This window comes from Haliotis rufescens, unplaced genomic scaffold (genome assembly GCF_023055435.1).
Source record: "Haliotis rufescens isolate VD_foot unplaced genomic scaffold, xgHalRufe1.0.p SCAF_1, whole genome shotgun sequence".
NCBI lineage: Eukaryota > Metazoa > Mollusca > Gastropoda > Lepetellida > Haliotidae > Haliotis > Haliotis rufescens.
In genome coordinates, this window is record NW_025963779.1 from 86,834,663 (window position 1) to 86,853,783 (window position 19,121).

Consider the following 19,121-nt stretch of genomic DNA (forward strand, 5'->3'; position numbering starts at 1 on the left):
CCACCACAGTAGGGGTATACAGGTTTTCTCTATCCACCACAGTGGGGATATACAGGTTTTCTCTCTCAAACACAGTTGGGGTACACAGGTTTTTTCTCTCCACCACAGTGGGGATATACAAGTTTCCTCTCTCCACCACAGTGGGAATACAAGTTTTCTCTATCCACCACAGTGGGGGTTGACAGGTTTTCTCTCTCTAACACAGTGGGGATATACAGGTTTTCTCTCTCCACCACAGTGGGGGTACACAGGTTTTCTCTCTCCACCACAGTGAGGGTACACAGGTTTTCTCTATCCACGACAGTGGGGATTAAAAGTTTCTCTCTCCACCACAGTGGGGGTTGACAGGTTTTCTCTCTCCAACACAGTGGGGATATACAGGTTTTCTCTCTCCAACACAGTGGGGGTAAACAGGTTTTCTCTCTCCACCACAGTGAGGGTACACAGGTTTTCTCTATCCACGACAGTGGGCATATACAAGTTTTCTCTCTCCACAGCAGTGGGGATATACATGTTTGCTCTCTCCACCACAGTGGGGGTATACAAGTTTTCTCTATCCACCACAGTGGGGATATACAAGTTTTCTCTATCCACCACAGTGGAGATATACAGGTTTTCTCTCTCCACTACAGTGGGGATATTCAAGTTTTCTCTCTCCACCACAGTGGGGGTATACAGGTTTTCTCTCTCCACCACAGTTGGGGTATACAAGTTTTCTCTATCCACGACAGTGGGGATATACAGGTATTCTCTGTCCACCACAGTGGTGATATACAAGTTTTCTCTCTCCACCACAGTGGGGGTATACAGGTTTTTTCTCTCCACCACAGTGGGGATATACAAGTTTTCTCTCTCCACCACAGTGGGGGTATACAGGTTTTCTCTCTCCACCACAGTGGGGATATACAAGTTTTCTCTCTCCACCACAGTGGGGATATACAAGTTTTCTCTCTCCACCACAGTGGGGATATACAGGTTTTCTCTCTCCACCACAGTGGGGATATACAAGTTTCCTCTATCCACGACAGTGGGGGTATACAGGTTTTTTCTCTCCACCACAGTGGGGGTATACAGGTTTTCTCTCTCCACCACAGTGGGGATATACAGGTTTTCTCACTCCTCTACAGTGGGGATATACAGGTTTTCTCTCTCCACCACAGTGAGGGTATACAGGTTTTCTCTCTCCACCACATAGGGGATATACAGGTTTTCTCTCTCTCCACCACAGTGGGGGTATACAGGTTTTCTCTCTCCATCACAATGGGGGTACACAGGTTTTCTCTCTCCACCACAGTGGGGATATACACGTTTGCTCTCTCCACCACAGTGGGGGTATACAGGTTTTTTCTATCCACGACAGTGGGGATATACAGGTTTTCTCACTCCTCTACAGTGGGGATATACAGGTTTTCTCTCTCCACCACAGTGGGGATATACAAGTTTTCTCTCTCCACCACAGTGGGGGTATACAGGTTTTCTCTCTCCACCAGTGGGATATACAGGTTTTCTCACTCCTCTACAGTGGGGATATACAAGTTTTTTCTCTCCACCACAGTGGGGATATACAGGTTTTCTCTCTCCACCACAGTGGGGATATACACGTTTGCTCTCTCCACCACAGTGGGGGTATACAGGTTTTTTCTATCCACGACAGTGGGGATATACAGGTTTTCTCACTTCTCTACAGTGGGGATATACAGGTTTTCTCTCTCCACCACAGTGGGGATATACAGGTTTTCTCTCTCCACCACAGTGGGGGTATACAGGTTTTCTCTCTCCACCAGTGGGGATATACAGGTTTTCTCACTCCTCTACAGTGGGGATATACAGGTTTTCTCTCTCCACCACAGTGGGGGTACACAGGTTTTCTCTCTCCACCACAGTGGGGGTACACAGGTTTTCTCTCTCCACCACAGTGGGGGTACACAGGTTTTCTCTCTCCACCACAGTGGGGGTACACAGGTTTTCTCTCTCCACCACAGTGGGGGTACACAGGTTTTCTCTCTCCACCACAGTGGGGGTACACAGGTTTTCTCTCTCCACCACAAGGGGGTTATGCAGGTTTTCTGTCTCCACCACAGTGGGGATATACATTTGGTCTGTTCACTACAGTGGTGATATACAGGTTTTCACCCCACCCTACCAACCTTATTTACAATTGAAGAATAGAAGCGCGGATAGACTACAGACTTGTGGTGGAGGGACAGGTCCTACACCTTACTGTACCTTACTCACATTAATTAGTAAATAATTTCGTAAGAACTCTTTTTATAATCACGAACGGAACACATATTATGGGAATCGTTGACATCGTGACGAGTACCATTCACGGCCTCTTTGATGACTGAATCACCGGAGCCGAGTACGCGCCGATCATTTGCTAAGTACACAAGAGTTTCCTCCCTTGAAATTAAACTTCCCGAAGCCTTAACGGAAATGGTTCCTCTCAAGTTTCCAATAACCTAACCTGAAATAGTCAAATACACTTTGAAGCATGTTAAAATATATAACCATTTAAAACTTTGAAATGCGAGTTGATTGTTTTCGAAAGAGATAAAATTTCCACATGTCTTTAAATATGACATTAAAACAGTTCCAGTTATTAATGTAAGAGAATCCATTATAAAATGCCTAAGACAACATACACTCATCAAAAAAAGGAAACGTGGCTCATGATATTAATCACTGGATTGTCTGGTCCAGACTCGATTATTTACAGACCGCCGTGATATAGCTGGAATATTGCTGAGTGCGGCGTTAAACAACAAACCAACCAAACAACAAACCAAAGAGGAGAATTGCAGTCTTCTGTTGCACGCCACTTCAACGTCCACCACAACACCATTTGCCGCCTTTGCGACCGATACACACAGTTCAATTCCACTGCAGACCGTCCGAGAACCGGCCGACCAAGAGTTACCACCCCTGCACAGGATCGCTACATTCGACTGTTCCACTTACGAGGCCGCCTCCGTGGTCAAGTGGTAGAGCGTCCGCCCGGAGAGCGGAAGGTCCGGGGTTCGATCCCCGGCCGCGTCATACCAAAAGACGTTAAAAGATGGTACTTGTTGTTAACCTGTCTGGCGCTCGGCATTAAGGGGCTAAAACACACACACACACACACACACACACACACACACACACAAATACGTGTGCATGCACGTCGCTATATAAGTACAATAATCTTGGACGCGACGTTAAACCCAATTTCACCTCACCCCACCTGGTCCACCTACGTCATCGCAATGCCTCAGCTACGGAGACTGCATGACGCATCCCTGGTTTGAGGAAGATATCGGACCAGAATGTCAGGAACTAATCTTTTGAGGCTTGTACTTGACCGACGTGTACGTCAACGTCAGAACACGCCGCAGACACTCCCATAACTGGCAAACTCTTTACAAGCAGAATGGCGCAGAATTCCGCAGAACAGAATTCGTACACTTATCCAGTCAGTGCCGTGATTGCTGCCCGGATCGGTTACTGAGTTCAGCGCAACCTTGTGGCCTTATGTGACATGACAATGTACAATGCCTTTGTACAAAGACAACATGTGACTATTAAGCTCCAAAATTTCATATTTGTATCTATGATATTAAATTAAATATATCGACTTTATAAGATACAATTTGTAAATTTACAAAAAATCTACCTGTGCGTTTCTTTTTTTAAGAGAGTATGGTGGATGAAAGATAAAACTTTTTTGTTATCTCTCTTCTTTAAATTATTCCTACTATTAGGTATTCATTCAAATCGGCGGCGGTACTTAACAACGTTACTTTCCAAACAATGAACAAAGTTAAACCATATTGCCGGAGAAATGTCTCCTTTAAAATTCTCTTTTTTGTTATCACACATACCAGTGCCAACAACAGATGCAGGAACGATGTCACTACCAACGTCAGAGACAACAACGTGTATCCGTTGTCACCGACGGGAACGCCAGATTATACCAATGATGTGCACATATGATTAACGGACTAGGAATTAGTCAAACCATCGGTCATATTCTTTGTTTTAACAGTGGAATGTACACGTTTTAAGAGGTTGATAGGAGTAATGGGAATAGGCTTCTTGTGGTACATTTTCTGTGTTCAGAATATGATTGGCGTGTTATAGTATGAATATGTTTGGCGTCGGTTACATGTTATATAGCTGGAATATGTTTGGCGTCGGTTACATGTTATATAGCTGGAATATGTTTGGCGTGTTATAGCTGGAATATGTTTGGCGAACCGGGTCATCGTTATGATCATCCAACGCTTACACCATCATGTTACCTAAGTTAGTAAACTTAATGTAAATTTATGAAGTTTTCAAGACAGTATTGTTACGTGAAATGCAGGGACCAAAGTGATACTTAGAACAGTTCCAAGCATTCCGTCTTTTCTCTTTGCTGTTTCATTTCCTTGAAATGGTATGTGTGTGCGTGCGTGTGCACTAGTCCGGACTAATGCCGATGTTATAGTGATATAGTTAAAGAGATACCTTGCCGCAGTTTAACACGAATACCCAGCTCAGACACAGAATACTGACTCCGAGCTGACCCCTTAATTCCGAGCGCCAGGCAGGGTAACAACAAGTACCATCTGTTAACGTCTTTTGGTATGTCGCGGACGGGAATCAAAACCCAGGCCTTTTTTTTGGTACTAGACCACGGAGATGGTCTTTCCTTGTGAGAGTCCGCGGGGCGTTGATGGTTGGTCCTACATAGCTGATCAGCCAGTAAACATCACAGTGTATGTCAATAACGCCTGTACACAAACCGGATTTTTAGACAATCGTGTATCAATTGTTCCTAGCAGACCGCGGTTCCAGAGAGAGTGGACACAAGCCTAATTGAATGAATGCTGTTCAAGGCTGCAGTCGACAACTTTCCAGCTACATCCTATCTGTCTGTAAACAATTGAGTCTGCGCTGCATTCTGCAAAGTTAACGCAAGGATGACCATAACTCCCACACTTTAACATAGAAACCAGACCCTGGGCCAGAAAAACCCCCACGCCATTTGGTACCATGGCACACAACCCAGCAAGTCATTGAGTCTGAACAACCTATTTCTTTTAATTAGATGTCAAGCTTTTTGTTTTGTTTTGTTCAAAGCTGCAGTGAGCAACATTTCACACATGACAAACTGTTATGAGGACGGACCGGACAACTAGTGACTGATACTATGAGCAACTTCCCACTCTGTCGGGGTACAATGACAGGCAAACAAACCACGCCCACCGCCACTTCAATAAGTCTAAATTGAACAGGAAATTAAAAATATGAAGAATTGAAATATATGAAAAGATAATAGTTGCACATGTGGTCAATGCAAATGTATAGTTTCATGAAAAAATATTCATTAGTTTGAGAGTAACAGCTCAGAAATGAAGCCTATTGTCAAATTGTTTCCATGGAAATGTAACAAAATAAACATAAGAAAATTTTCCAAATAGCAAAAGGCACCAGTTAGGTTGAAGAGCAATGCATATGCCAAATTTTGTTGAAATATTTGCAAGGTTTTCAAGTTATGGCTCGGAAATGAACCCAACCCAATTTAAGACTAAGTCAGAATTGTTTCCGCGAAAAAAAAAGAAAGAAAAAAAGTTTTAAAAAAAAGTACCAGTTTAGCTGATGAGCAATACAAATGCAAAGTTTCACTGAAAAACAATGATCAGTTTTCAACTTAACACCGACAAGGTCAACAAGAACCAAGACAAAAACAATATGTCTCCCCTGACTTTAGGGGGCGACATAATGACGATACCACTTGATGTACATGTACAAAGCTGGATCTGAGGAAGTGATGGTCTTTTATCAGATCAGGTATCCATGGTCTCCAGTCAGACGCCCATATATCTTACTGGATAAAGAACACAACAAGAAAACTGAACACATGTACATATATATATTTTCAACTGTAGGACATTTTCATACATACACTTATCACACTTTAATCTCATTATTGGCATACAACCTATAAATACTGATGACACCGCAGCTCTACCCCAACCACCAACGCAACTATTCTCTCCTCTTATCCCCTCCCGACAAGACCACACCACTCTTATCCCCTCCCATCAAGACAAACTCCCCACTCATCTTAGCCCCACCCCACCCTCCAAAACCAACTCCCTTCTAATCTCAGCCACACCAACAAATCTGACTCCCCTCTCATCTTGGCCCCGCCCACCAAACCCAACTTTCCTCTTATCTGCTCCAAACAAGACCAACTCCCTACTCCTCTTAGCTCCGCCAATCAAACCCAGTTCCCTACTCCTCCTTACCCCTCCATCACATCAAGCCAACTCATCTCTGATCTCTGCCCACCCACCACCAACTCCTCTCGGTCCCTCCCACCAACTGCCCTCTCCATCCAGCCTATGCTTCTTCCAGTTCCACAAGAACTCCATTACAGTCTTTTGGGTGTAGGAAGACCACAGGCTTTCCGTGAGCTCCAATCTTAGCATCTTCTGTCAAACAGCGAATATTTCTTGACTTCAAGTCTTTCATTGCTTCCTTAATATTGTCAACCTGAAAATATCAACATAAACAGTACATGGTGAAAATGTGCCTATATAACCTGTACAAAAATACACACTGAAGTTTTACTTTTGGCTTTGATACAGCAGAAGACCCAGGTTCGATTCCCGACATGGGTACAATGTGTGAAGCCCATTTCTGGTGTCCCCCGCCATGATATTGCTGGAATATTGCTAAAAGCTGCATAAAACCATACTCACTCACTCACTCACTCACTCACTCACTTGAATACATCTTGGTAGAATTTTCATATGAAAGGTAGTTCTGTTTTAACCAGAATGTCACAGTGACCGATTGGGGATAAGCCTTGTCTCAATGACATGTCGTGAGTACAAATGTCTAGAATCACTTAATTACCATTACTCAAGCCATCCTGAACGAGCTGTGCAACTATGTAACTTCTCCTTATTACTGTAGTTTATATGAATGACTTAATCCATGTCAAATGACCTTGGATATATACTGTAAATCGTGAAATTAATATGTCTCCAAAAGAATGCGAGCATTGGCCCCTAGCCAAAAATGAACTCAATATGAATGCGACACCCCCTCCTCTCAAGCATCAGTGGATTTATATCTAAAGAAAACGTCCTCTGTCAGGTTTACAGGAGAATCCTCACATTAATCCAATCACACACCAAATAGCACTGCTTATTAGCGCTGAGTAGAGTACTTCAGCTGAAACAATACATGCTTGCTGGCTCGTGTCGGCCTTTGACGCAGTCACAAAGAACAAACACACTGTGTTGGGTGGCGTCTGTCTGCACTTGCAGGTGTGATCAGTGATGACATAAGTGAGTAGAATTCTTGTCTTGACCCCAGCAGTGACAATTCACAGGATGTAATTAGTGTTGGAATGACATTGTTTATATACTTGCTGCTCAATAAACAGTAGTGTGGAATACATAATTGTTTGTTTTCAGCGTATGTCTTAGTTGGTATTTCTGCTACCCAAAATGTCTCATTGTCGATATAAATGCAATGTTTGATAATGCGAGCAATGACCACTCGCATTTTTTGCATTTAATTCCCGCTCGCATTAATTTCAATATTTCACTTTCGATCCTGTGCTATTGGGTATTCCAAACAAGCAGTAGTGGAACAAAAGACAAAGGGCAATCAACTTCGCTGACAGACAGATTTTGACAAAAACATGGATAGATTTAGGCCATGAATCATTTTGGTCATAAAGGGAGCAGAGAATGAAAAACAAGTGCACACAGATCTAATAATAACAATGTAGCACCATGAGCATTCACTTGAGTGGAATGACACAATAAAGAGGCTTATTATAATAATACTTGGTGCATGTAGACATTAATGTTATGTTGCATTTTTCAATAACAGATTGCACTGGTACATGTTTTATATAGCTAAATGAAGCCCTGATTTTCGACTTCACCTATTGTTATTTGATGTTTTCGCTGCATGAAGCAATATTTAAACTTTAGGACAGGGGCGGTCGGGTAGCTATAGCGGTTAAAGCGTTCGCTCGTCACGCCGAAGACCCGGGTACATTGTGTGAAGCCCATTTCTGGTGTCCCCCGCTGTGATATTGCTGGAATATTGCTAAAAGCGGCGTAAAACCATACTCACTCACTCAACTTTAGGACATTTGATTATAAATAATCAAATTTGGTTAAGCCGATGATGTAATGAGCAATGTCCCACACTGTTGGGATACAATGACACTCAATCAAAACACATCACCGAGCCTGACCACCCCATTTATGTTGTGGCCTCACACAAGTACAGGTTGCTGGGGACCTATTCTAACCCAGGATCCCCACCTATTGCCAACAAGGACTGACAGGAGCTGATCCCCACCTATTGCCAACAAGGACTGACAGGAACTGATTCCCACCTATTGCCAACAAGGACTGACAGGAACTGATCCCAACTTATTGCCAACAAGGACTGACAGGAGCTGATCCCCACCTATTTCCAACAAGGACTGACAGGAACTGATCCCCACCTATTGCCAACAAGGACTGACAGGAGCTGATCCCCACCTATTGCCAACAAGGACTGACAGGAACTGATCCCAACCTATTGCCAACAAGGACTGACAGGAGCTGATCCCCACCTATTGCCAACAAGGACTGACAGGAGCTGATCCCCAACTATTGCCAACAAGGACTGACAGGAACTGATCCCCACCTATTGCCAACAAGGACTGACAGGAACTGATCCCAACCTATTGCCAACAAGGACTGACAGGAGCTGATCCCCACCTATTGCCAACAAGGACTGACAGGAACTGATCCCCACCTATTGCCAACAAGGACTGACAGGAGCTGATCCCCAACTATTGCCAACAAGGCCTGACAGGAGCTGATCCCCACCTATTGCCAACAAGGACTGACAAGAGCTGTCGAGGAATTCATCCACTGTAGATGCGTGACAGAATGGCTCCCATGTTTTCCCTGTCACATTAATTGCACATGATCCTGCAGGTGCACACATCAGCACAATGTGAAGGTATTGATCAAGATATATAGTCTGGATCAGTCACGGTACAGATACATTTATGGCTATAAGTTCTATAGAAATAGCATATATTGATCTATGTATGCAATTGATGTAGATGGAAAGAAATATGGCGGCTGTGTATGCTCACCAGAATATGCAAGAGCATATCATAGCAGATTATGACTCGTATTATGACAGAGTATTAAGCTGTATAGAATGATCATTCGAAAACAATTGGTGGCCATCTTGGATTTCGGGTAGCTGTCATTTTAACAATTTGCTCCAAGGTGCCCAAACATGAAAATATTTTTGCTTTAGGGCTGAGATGAGTCAAAATTTACTACCCAGGTACCCAACCCCTATTACTCTACCCTCCCCAGGTACCCACTGTAGGTCTCAAGACATTGGTACAAAATGTCTGATTGGGAATAGTTTGATCATAGCCTTGGCAAAATGTATTTAGATATAAAACAATCTGGTCATGCATTCAATGAAGTTGTTGTGTCTTTTTTCAAACATATCAGCTCTTGTCAGTCCTTGTTGGCAATAGGTGGGGATCAGAAGGAATACATTCATAGTCAGAAACAAATGCGAACATTAGTGACTTGTTTTGATGCCATGGAGTTTTCGATAATTGTTGTCATTAAACAATATATCACATGACTAACTACGGGTCTGGGTAGTCCTGTGGGTACCCGGGGCCTACTCGGTACCCACCCGACCTGAGTACCCGAGATACCCGTCCCAGCCCTACCTGCTTGTATCATTTCATCAATGTCATAATGTTAAGTTCATCACTAGGTGCTGTCTGTCACTTTAAGGTGAAATCAGGTACAGAAATGCTACTGTTGTAATGTAGGAGGGCCCTGTGATTATATCTGTTACCTCAATACAGATATGGTGCATCCCTCCACTCTTGTTCTTGTCCAGGAAGTTCTGTATCGGGCTCTTGTCTCCCAGTGGGTTCAGCAACTGGCAACATGACATACAGGTGCAAGCTTAGCAGTATTAATACCAGACTACTACAGGTACAGAAGCTCACATTCCATGAATGACAATGTGATAAAGTGTTTTGTCTCCAATCAGGGAGCAAGAACTAAAACACAAGGAAATAACTTGATATGTTGTTCAAGACATTTCTCAACAATTTTGACACTGTGGTGAATGAGTTTCAGTTAGGCTGAATATATTTAGGACTGAATGAATAGTAAGCCGACATGTAGGTTTAGCCATGTCAATACACCTAACTTAGCAAACATATACCTTACTTTGGGCTCATTGTCATAGGATACCTTTGTTCAACATGTCCTTGATACAGTGCAGACAAATAAAGCAGCCTGACACAGCTGGCACCATACATGCTTGGTAACCTACTGCAACCTGGAATACCCAAGGAGTCAGTGGTGATATACGTCATTAATCATTTACACAATATGATCAGTCTTGGACAAACCCTGCACCATGCAAGCGTAGCAGGGCGTGGAGTCATCCCACAGATGACATCCTTACCTTGTTAGCTTGCTGACGGGGTTAACCTCTTTGGTCATGTGGACAAGGCATCCGACCTCTGATCAGAAGGTCCGTGGTTCAAATCCCATCACGGGACTCGGAAATGTTATGGCCGCTACACAAGGCAAGATTACCTACCTCTATCTTTGTATCCCCAAGTTCCACAAATACGGTGTAGACTCCATGATCGGGCTGTGGCTGTGGCAGAAACGGGTTGTCACAAGATAGATATTCCTGATATTTACTGTACATCAACTTCCTTTCATCATATTAACTGAAAGATTCACTGTCGATTTCTTCTTCTATATTGAAAGGCAAATGAATGTCGGCATGTATAATATTTGGCATGTGTTCCCGAGGCAGGGGAGGTAACTGACTGTAAAAGTCCAGTTTCCACCCTTGCCGAACAAGATTTCTGGACAGATTTCCGTTGACTGCACCATTTGCAAAGTGTGTACCCTTTACTGGGCGTCGACATATATTTTTCAAATCGTTTTATGTTTTTTATCAAGGTGCCTAAAGGTCACCGCCATTTTGTTTGAGGGAAATGAGAGGAGGAATCTGATTCCAGCGTAGTATGGCAGGGGAGGAAGCTGTACTTTCGTTGTCAGTTAACACCCTTGCCTCGGGAAGATTTACCTGGCATAAACATAACGATAAGTCAGAAAGATGTTAAATATACAGGGAAGGGTGGAAATGCATTTTGGTGACGCACTGTGCAGTTCAAACAAAACATAAAATTACATGTGCAAAATGTTCCTTAGCTGACATGTGTGCTCTCACATATTTTCATAACCAGAAAAACATTTGAGTTGCTGCTTCTTTCGTATTGGCTTTTCCACTGCCAACCGAGAAACAATGACTTGTTTGACCACTGATGAAAGGGGAAGGGCAACAGGAATATTCATAACAGGATTGTCAGCTCAACTGTGACCACAAGACAATAGACGGTTGTGAGCAAGATACTGCTCTTATTAGTTATTCAAGTTACCATCTCTGCTCAAAACCATTACATCACCATCTCTCATCACCAGCAGGCATCACAGTCAGCCATGCAGGCATCACAGACAGCCATGCATCACAGACAGACAGGCATCACCAACAGACAGCCAGGCATCACAGACAGCCAGGCATCACAGACAGCCAGGCATCACAGACAGACAGCCATCACAGACAGCAAGGCATCACAGACAGACAGCCAGGCATCACCTATAGCCAGGCATCACAGACAGCCAGGCATCACAGACAGCAAGGCATCACAGACAGCCAGACAGACAGGCATCACCGATAGCCAGGCATCACAGACAGCAAGGCATCACCAACAGCCAGGCATCACAAACAGAAAGCCAGGCATCACAGACAGCCAGGCATCACCGACAGCCAGGCATCACTGACAGCCAGGCATCACAGACAGCCAGGCATCACAGACAGACAGGCATCACCGACAGCCAGGCATCACAGACAGCCAGGCATCACAGACAGCCAGGCATCACAGACAGCAAGGCATCACAGACAGCCAGACAGACAGGCATCACCGATAGCCAGGCATCACAGACAGCAAGGCATCACCAACAGCCAGGCATCACAGACAGAAAGCCAGGCATCACAGACAGCCAGGCATCACCGACAGCCAGGCATCACTGACAGCCAGGCATCACAGACAGCCAGGCATCACAGACAGACAGGCATCACCGACAGCCAGGCATCACAGACAGCCAGGCATCACAGACAGCCATGCATCACAGACAGACAGGCATCACCAACAGACAGCCAGGCATCACAGACAGCCAGGCATCACAGACAGCCAGGCATCACAGACAGACAGCCATCACAGACAGCAAGGCATCACAGACAGACAGCCAGGCATCACCTATAGCCAGGCATCACAGACAGCCAGGCATCACAGACAGCAAGGCATCACAGACAGCCAGACAGACAGGCATCACCGATAGCCAGGCATCACAGACAGCAAGGCATCACCAACAGCCAGGCATCACAAACAGAAAGCCAGGCATCACAGACAGCCAGGCATCACCGACAGCCAGGCATCACTGACAGCCAGGCATCACAGACAGCCAGGCATCACAGACAGACAGGCATCACCGACAGCCAGGCATCACAGACAGCCAGGCATCACAGACAGCCAGGCATCACAGACAGCAAGGCATCACAGACAGCCAGACAGACAGGCATCACCGATAGCCAGGCATCACAGACAGCAAGGCATCACCAACAGCCAGGCATCACAGACAGAAAGCCAGGCATCACAGACAGCCAGGCATCACCGACAGCCAGGCATCACTGACAGCCAGGCATCACAGACAGCCAGGCATCACAGACAGACAGGCATCACCGACAGCCAGGCATCACAGACAGCCAGGCATCACAGACAGCCAGGCATCACAGACAGCAAGGCATCACAGACAGACAGACAGGTATCATTGATAGCCAGGCATCACAGACAGCCAGGCATCACCGACAGTCACGCATCACAGACAGCCAAGCATCACAGACAGCCAGGCATCACCGACAGCCAGGCATCACAGGCAGACAGCCAGGCATCACAGGCAGACAGCCAGGCATCACAGGCAGACAGCCATGCATCACAGGCAGACAGCTAGGCATCACAGACAGACAGCCAGGCATCACAGACAGCCAGGCATCACAGACAGCCAGGCATCACAGACAGCCAGGCATCACAGACAGCCAGGCATCACAGATAGACAGCCAGGCATCACAGACAGCCAGGCATCACAGACAGACAGCCATCACAGACAGCAAGGCATCACAGACAGACAGCCAGGCATCACAGACAGACATCACAGACAGCCAGGCATCACAGGCAGACAGCCAGGCATCACAGACAGACAGCCAGGCATCACAGACAGCCAGGCATCACAGACAGACAGCCATCACAGACAGCAAGGCATCACAGACAGACAGCCAGGCATCACAGACAGACATCACAGACAGCAAGGCATCACAGACAGCCAGGTATCACAGGCAGACAGCTAGGCATCACAGACAGACAGCCAGGCATCACCGACAGCCAGGCATCACCGACAGCCAGGCATCACAGACAGCCAGGCAGACAGCCATCACAGACAGACAGCCAGGCATCACAGACAGACAGCCAGGCATCACAGACAGCCAGGCATCACAGACAGACAGCCATCACAGACAGCAAGGCATCACAGACAGACAGCCAGGCATCACAGACAGACATCACAGACAGCAAGGCATCACAGACAGCCAGGTATCACAGGCAGACAGCTAGGCATCACAGGCAGACAGCCAGGCATCACCGATAGCAAGGCATCACAGGCAGACAGGTATCACAGACAGCCAGGCATCACAGACAGACAGCCGGGCATCATCGACAGCCAGGCATCACAGACAGCCAGGCATCACCGACAGCCAGGCATCACAGACAGCCAGGCATCACAGGCAGACAGCCAGGCATCACAGACAGACAGCCATCACAGACAGACAGCCAGGCATCACAGACAGCCAGGCATCACAGACAGATAGCCACGCATCACAGGCAGCCAGGCATCACAGACAGACAGCCAGGCATCACAGACAGCCAGGCATCACAGGCAGACAGCCACGCATCACAGGCAGCCAGGCATCACAGACAGCCAGGCATCACAGACAGATAGCCAGGCATCACAGGCAGCCAGGCATCACAGACAGACAGCCAGGCATCACAGGCAGACAGCCACGCATCACAGGCAGCCAGGCATCACAGACAGATAGCCAGGCATCACACAGACAGCCAGGCATCACAGACAGCCAGGCATCACCAACAGCCAGGCATCACAGACAGCAAGGCCTCTCCCAGGAGGAGAGGGATGAGTGTAAGAGAGGCCTGTGTGCCACTGCTTACTGGCTGCAGGGCTAACTGTCACCCTGAGCAGACTGGTGTGTTTTCTTTTTACCTTTATTTCTCGGACTTCTCGTTTAGTATTGTTCCTGACCATACTCAACAAATGAAATGTATTCATAAGCAATAAATGGATTTACTGTGCACTAAACAATGTAAAAGTCATCCCTATCACAATTAGGTGACCATTCTTGTTCTCTTGCAGAATAAATATAGTAATAAGAACGATGACTCACATGGTATGCATGAGTCACATGGTACAGAGCTCCAGATAACTTTTTTAGCAATTGAGTTTCTACTCAAAGGTTTCTTTTTTAATTGGGTTATTACATGTTTCATTGGGTAACCAATACTTTTTCATTCATCTAATCATCACTCTATTGGGTTTATCCCCAAATGAGCTTACATTATATAATAACGCTTTTGATGTATATAAGGGTTCTTACTAAATGCTTGACTCCGAAAGTAAATTAGCTCGTAATTGTGTTTCGGAAATTAGCTCTGTTGTACGCATGCTGAAAAGGGTTGGGTAATTACACATGCTGTTTTTATACATTTGAGTTTTACATTTAATGCATGCATTTCTGTACGCAAGTTAATTGAAAGTAATTGGGTTTTGAACATTTTGGGGGGTATTTTACTTAAATACACAGCTTATCTGTAGTTCTGTGGTATGCATGAGTCACATAGTATGCATTAAGTCACATAGTATGCATGAGTCACATGGTATGCATGAGTCACATGGTATGCATGATGGCTCACATGGTATGCACGAGTCACATGGTATGCATTGTCACATGGTATGCACGAGTCACATGGTATGCATTTAGTCACATGGTATGCACGAGTCACATGGTATGCATTTAGCCACATGGTATGCACAAGGACTCACATGGTATGCACGAGTCACATGGTATGCATGAGTCACATGGTATGCATTTAGTCACATAGTATGCACGAGTCACATGGTATGCATGAATCACATGGTATGCATTTAGTCACAGTATGCACGAGTCACATGGTATACATGAGTCACATGGTATGCAAGAGGGCTCACATGTTATGCATGAGTCACATGGTATGCATTTAGTCACATGGTATGCATGAGTCACATGGTATGCATTTAGTCACATGTTATGCATGAGTCACATGGTATGCATTTAGTCACATGGTATGCATGAGTCACATGGTATGCATTTAGTCACATGTTATGCATGAGTCACATGGTATGCATTTAGTCACATGGTATGCATTAAGTCACATGGTATGCACGAGTCACATGGTATGCATTTAGTCACATGGTATGCACGAGTCACATGGAATGCATTTAGTCACATGGTATGCACTAGGACTCACATTGAATGCATGAGTCACATGGTATGCATATAGTGACATAGTATGCACGAGGACTCACATGGTATGCACAAGGACTCACATGGAATGCATGAGTCACATGGTATGCATTTAGTCACATGGTATGCACGAGGACTCACATGGAATGCATGGGTCACATGGTATGCATTTAGTCACATGGCATGCACGAGGACTCACATGGTATGCATAATAATGTGTTGAATCTCTAAAACTAGTTGAATTGTAGCATGCACATAATGTTTACTTGACATTTCTATTTTCATGTGAAACAATCAAAGTTCAGAATGACCATTTCTAATTTTTTTCATTCAGTCATTGTGTTTTGTTTGAGGTGAGGTGAGGTGAAATTGGGTTTAACGTCGCGTCCAAGATTATTGCACTTATATAGCGACGTGCATGTACGTGTGTGTGTTTGTGTGGCTGCTTGTACTAGTCCGGACTGATGCCGATTTATAGTGCTAGCTCACTGAGATACCATGCCGCAGTTTAACATGAATACCCCACTCAGACACAGTATACTGACTCGGAGCCGACCAGTCCTTGTTTTAGCCCCTTAATGCCGAGCGCCAGACAGGCTAACAACAAGTACCATCTTTTAACGTCTTTTGGTATGACGCGGCCGGGGATCAAACCCCGGACCTTCCGCTCTCCGGGCGGACGCTCTACCACAAGACCACGGAGGCGGTCGTGTTTTGTTTGAAACAAGGGACTGAAATATAAATAATTAACATATAGATAATGTATATACTAGTATATACTCACCGCCAAAAGAAACGCAAATGATAGAAACATTTGGAGAAGTATGTACGTGACGAAGAGATGTTTTCATCGTGTACCACTTAATGACAAATCTAACAATCAGTAAAGTGTTACCACAGAGTGTCCTTATCCGTATCACGATATGCTGCATGTGATTTCCAAACTTTACACAAATGGTGCATCTAGAGCATCGGTTCATACAACATACTTGTATGTTCACATGTGCATCGAACCAATCAAACATCAAGCATTGTCAAGAATCCCTTTTCGAACTAACACTGTGAATGATAGAACATGATAGAACATTAACAAACAGCAATCATAGACTGTTCAATATAAGGGACTGGGCCCTGTTCCATGATCGTAGCGCTAAGACTGCCATGGGTCTGTTTTAAAGTATGGGAGTTACAATCGTCTTAGCGCTATGATCGCTTTGTGGAACAGGGCCTTGGTAATTTATTATAGGGGAGGGGGCCAGGGAGATTCAGTAGGGGTTGTGATGAAAAAATTGAATGGGGGGAGCAAATCTCATCGACTGGCCCCCTACCCTGTAATAATTGACCAGTCTCTAATTTGTATCCATTTGCTAAAGTGTTGACATCAAAGTGTACACCTAAATTCTGAAAAGCATGGGACAAAATCTTCCCAGTTGTTACGTTCTACAAACCAGATGTGCCTGGGCCTTGTGTTTACAGAGAACTCATGCGATATAATTCCTCCACTGCTGTCCGAGACATTGTGCAGTCAGCTGACTAGGCTGAGTGAACCTGAAGGCTGATTGTACGGAAACCGCCAAACCCAGGGACCAAAACATTGCAGCAGAAACATTGGTACTGTCCTGTACCTGCTTGTCACTGACTCTTGCTCCCAGCACATCTCGGTACAGGCTGGTGGCTTTCTCCAGATCTGGGACAGCTATGGCGATGTGGTTCACCTTGCCCACTTTCCAGGCCTGCAATGTACACACCATCACATCACACGGTTCTATGGCTAACTCTGCAATAGGGATTTATAAAGATTATTCTAAGGTTTTATTTTGATTTTGATACTTTATTTAAAAGAAATGAGTGTCACTTTGCATATTTTTCCAAAATATCTGGAAAATGTGACAAATGCGTCCATCCCTAGTTGTCTCCCTTGGACCAATGGGTGTTAATAATCATTTTCAGAAAACACAGTTCTTATGCAAGTAATGGAGCTATTCCTGTGTATTCATAACAGAAGATACATTGTTGGTGCAAAATATTACTAGTACTACTAGTTCTAGGGCAGAAATAACATATTAGGTCTGGGACAAGTCCAAATTTACTACCCGGGTACCCACCCTCCTATTACCCGACCCTACCCAGGTACCCTCTGTAGGTCTCAATGAATTTAGATGCACGTTTAAAACGATCTGGTAATGCATACTCTGAAGTTGACTGAAGTTTTATCTTTATTCAAACATAAGAGTCAGAAGGAATTTGTGCATAGTCAGAAAGAAATGCCAACATTGGTGACTTGTAGTGTAACCTTAGAGTTCTAGATAATTTTTGTCAATATAAATATATCACAGTGTAACCATAGAGTTCTAGATAATTTTTGTCAATATAAATATATCACATGACTAACCACAGCTCCGGGTAGCCCTGTAGGTACCCGGGTCCTTCTCAGTACCCATCCAACCCGAGTTACCCGTCCCAGCCCTATAACATATTGCACCTAAACGTTGTTTAGACCACAGACTATATAGACAGCCTCGGCCTATGTGCATATGCCTTTATAAGGTATTTAGCGAGTTCGTTTTCTTCGGCATCAGAGAAAATCCTGCTGTTATCATAGGCAGGTGTAAGGCGTATGGAATGAAGGCCTTGAGACTTAGCCATTTTGACACACCTTTGTAGTGTTGCCTTATATATGTCAAACTGTTTCGCAGTTTTACAGATACTTTGGCCACATAAAACCATCGAGACTGCATCTTTCATTATTTCATCGAGTTCTAGATATTTTTAGTCTTTATACAATATTTCACATGACTAACCACAGGTCCGGGTAGTCCTGTGGGTACCCGGGTCCTTCTCAGTACCCAGCCAACCCAGGTTACCTGTCCCAGCCTTATAACATATTGCACCTAAACGTTGTATAGACCACAGATCCTGGCCTATGTGTATATGGTCTCTGTTCCGACACATTGCTGCATATCACACATCTAGATGAAATTTTGTTGCCACACATGTTCCATGAGAAGTACCTGTGAAGATGGGGACGACTTCAGTGTCCTGATGCAAGATCGTGCCTGAAATATAATGGAAACAAAACCTAAACAATTACTGCTCCCCGACATTGTAATTGTTCGATGTTTCGTAAAATATTCATCTGTTGTCTTTGGATGGAAAGTGTGATTAACGAATCAAGTATCTACTAATGGGACAGGACAATACAACAAATAACCTATCATGAACACTTACCACCGATCTGGACACAAGTGACAGGACTCTGGCTGCTGCATGCGACATCGTTACAACTGGGTGCTTACTGAAATATTGTTGTTGTATTTGGAATGGCGAACGTCCTACTGACTCGATGAGTTACGTCCCTTGGAGGGGACGGT

At 44.8% G+C, this 19,121-nt stretch overlaps 1 protein-coding gene across 1 annotated transcript; it reads right to left on the bottom strand.

Moving 5' to 3' along the window:
• Positions 1-5,877: 5,877 nt before the first annotated feature.
• On the bottom strand, positions 5,878-19,121 carry LOC124147087 (methylmalonyl-CoA epimerase, mitochondrial-like). The gene is made up of 6 exons (XM_046517703.2): positions 18,979-19,121; positions 18,762-18,806; positions 17,376-17,483; positions 10,651-10,710; positions 9,889-9,975; positions 5,878-6,522 (listed from the first exon to the last, which is right to left on the bottom strand). Exons 1-6 carry the CDS (start codon positions 19,024-19,026, stop codon positions 6,370-6,372), a joined length of 501 nt encoding a protein of 166 aa, XP_046373659.1. The 5' UTR covers positions 19,027-19,121; the 3' UTR covers positions 5,878-6,369.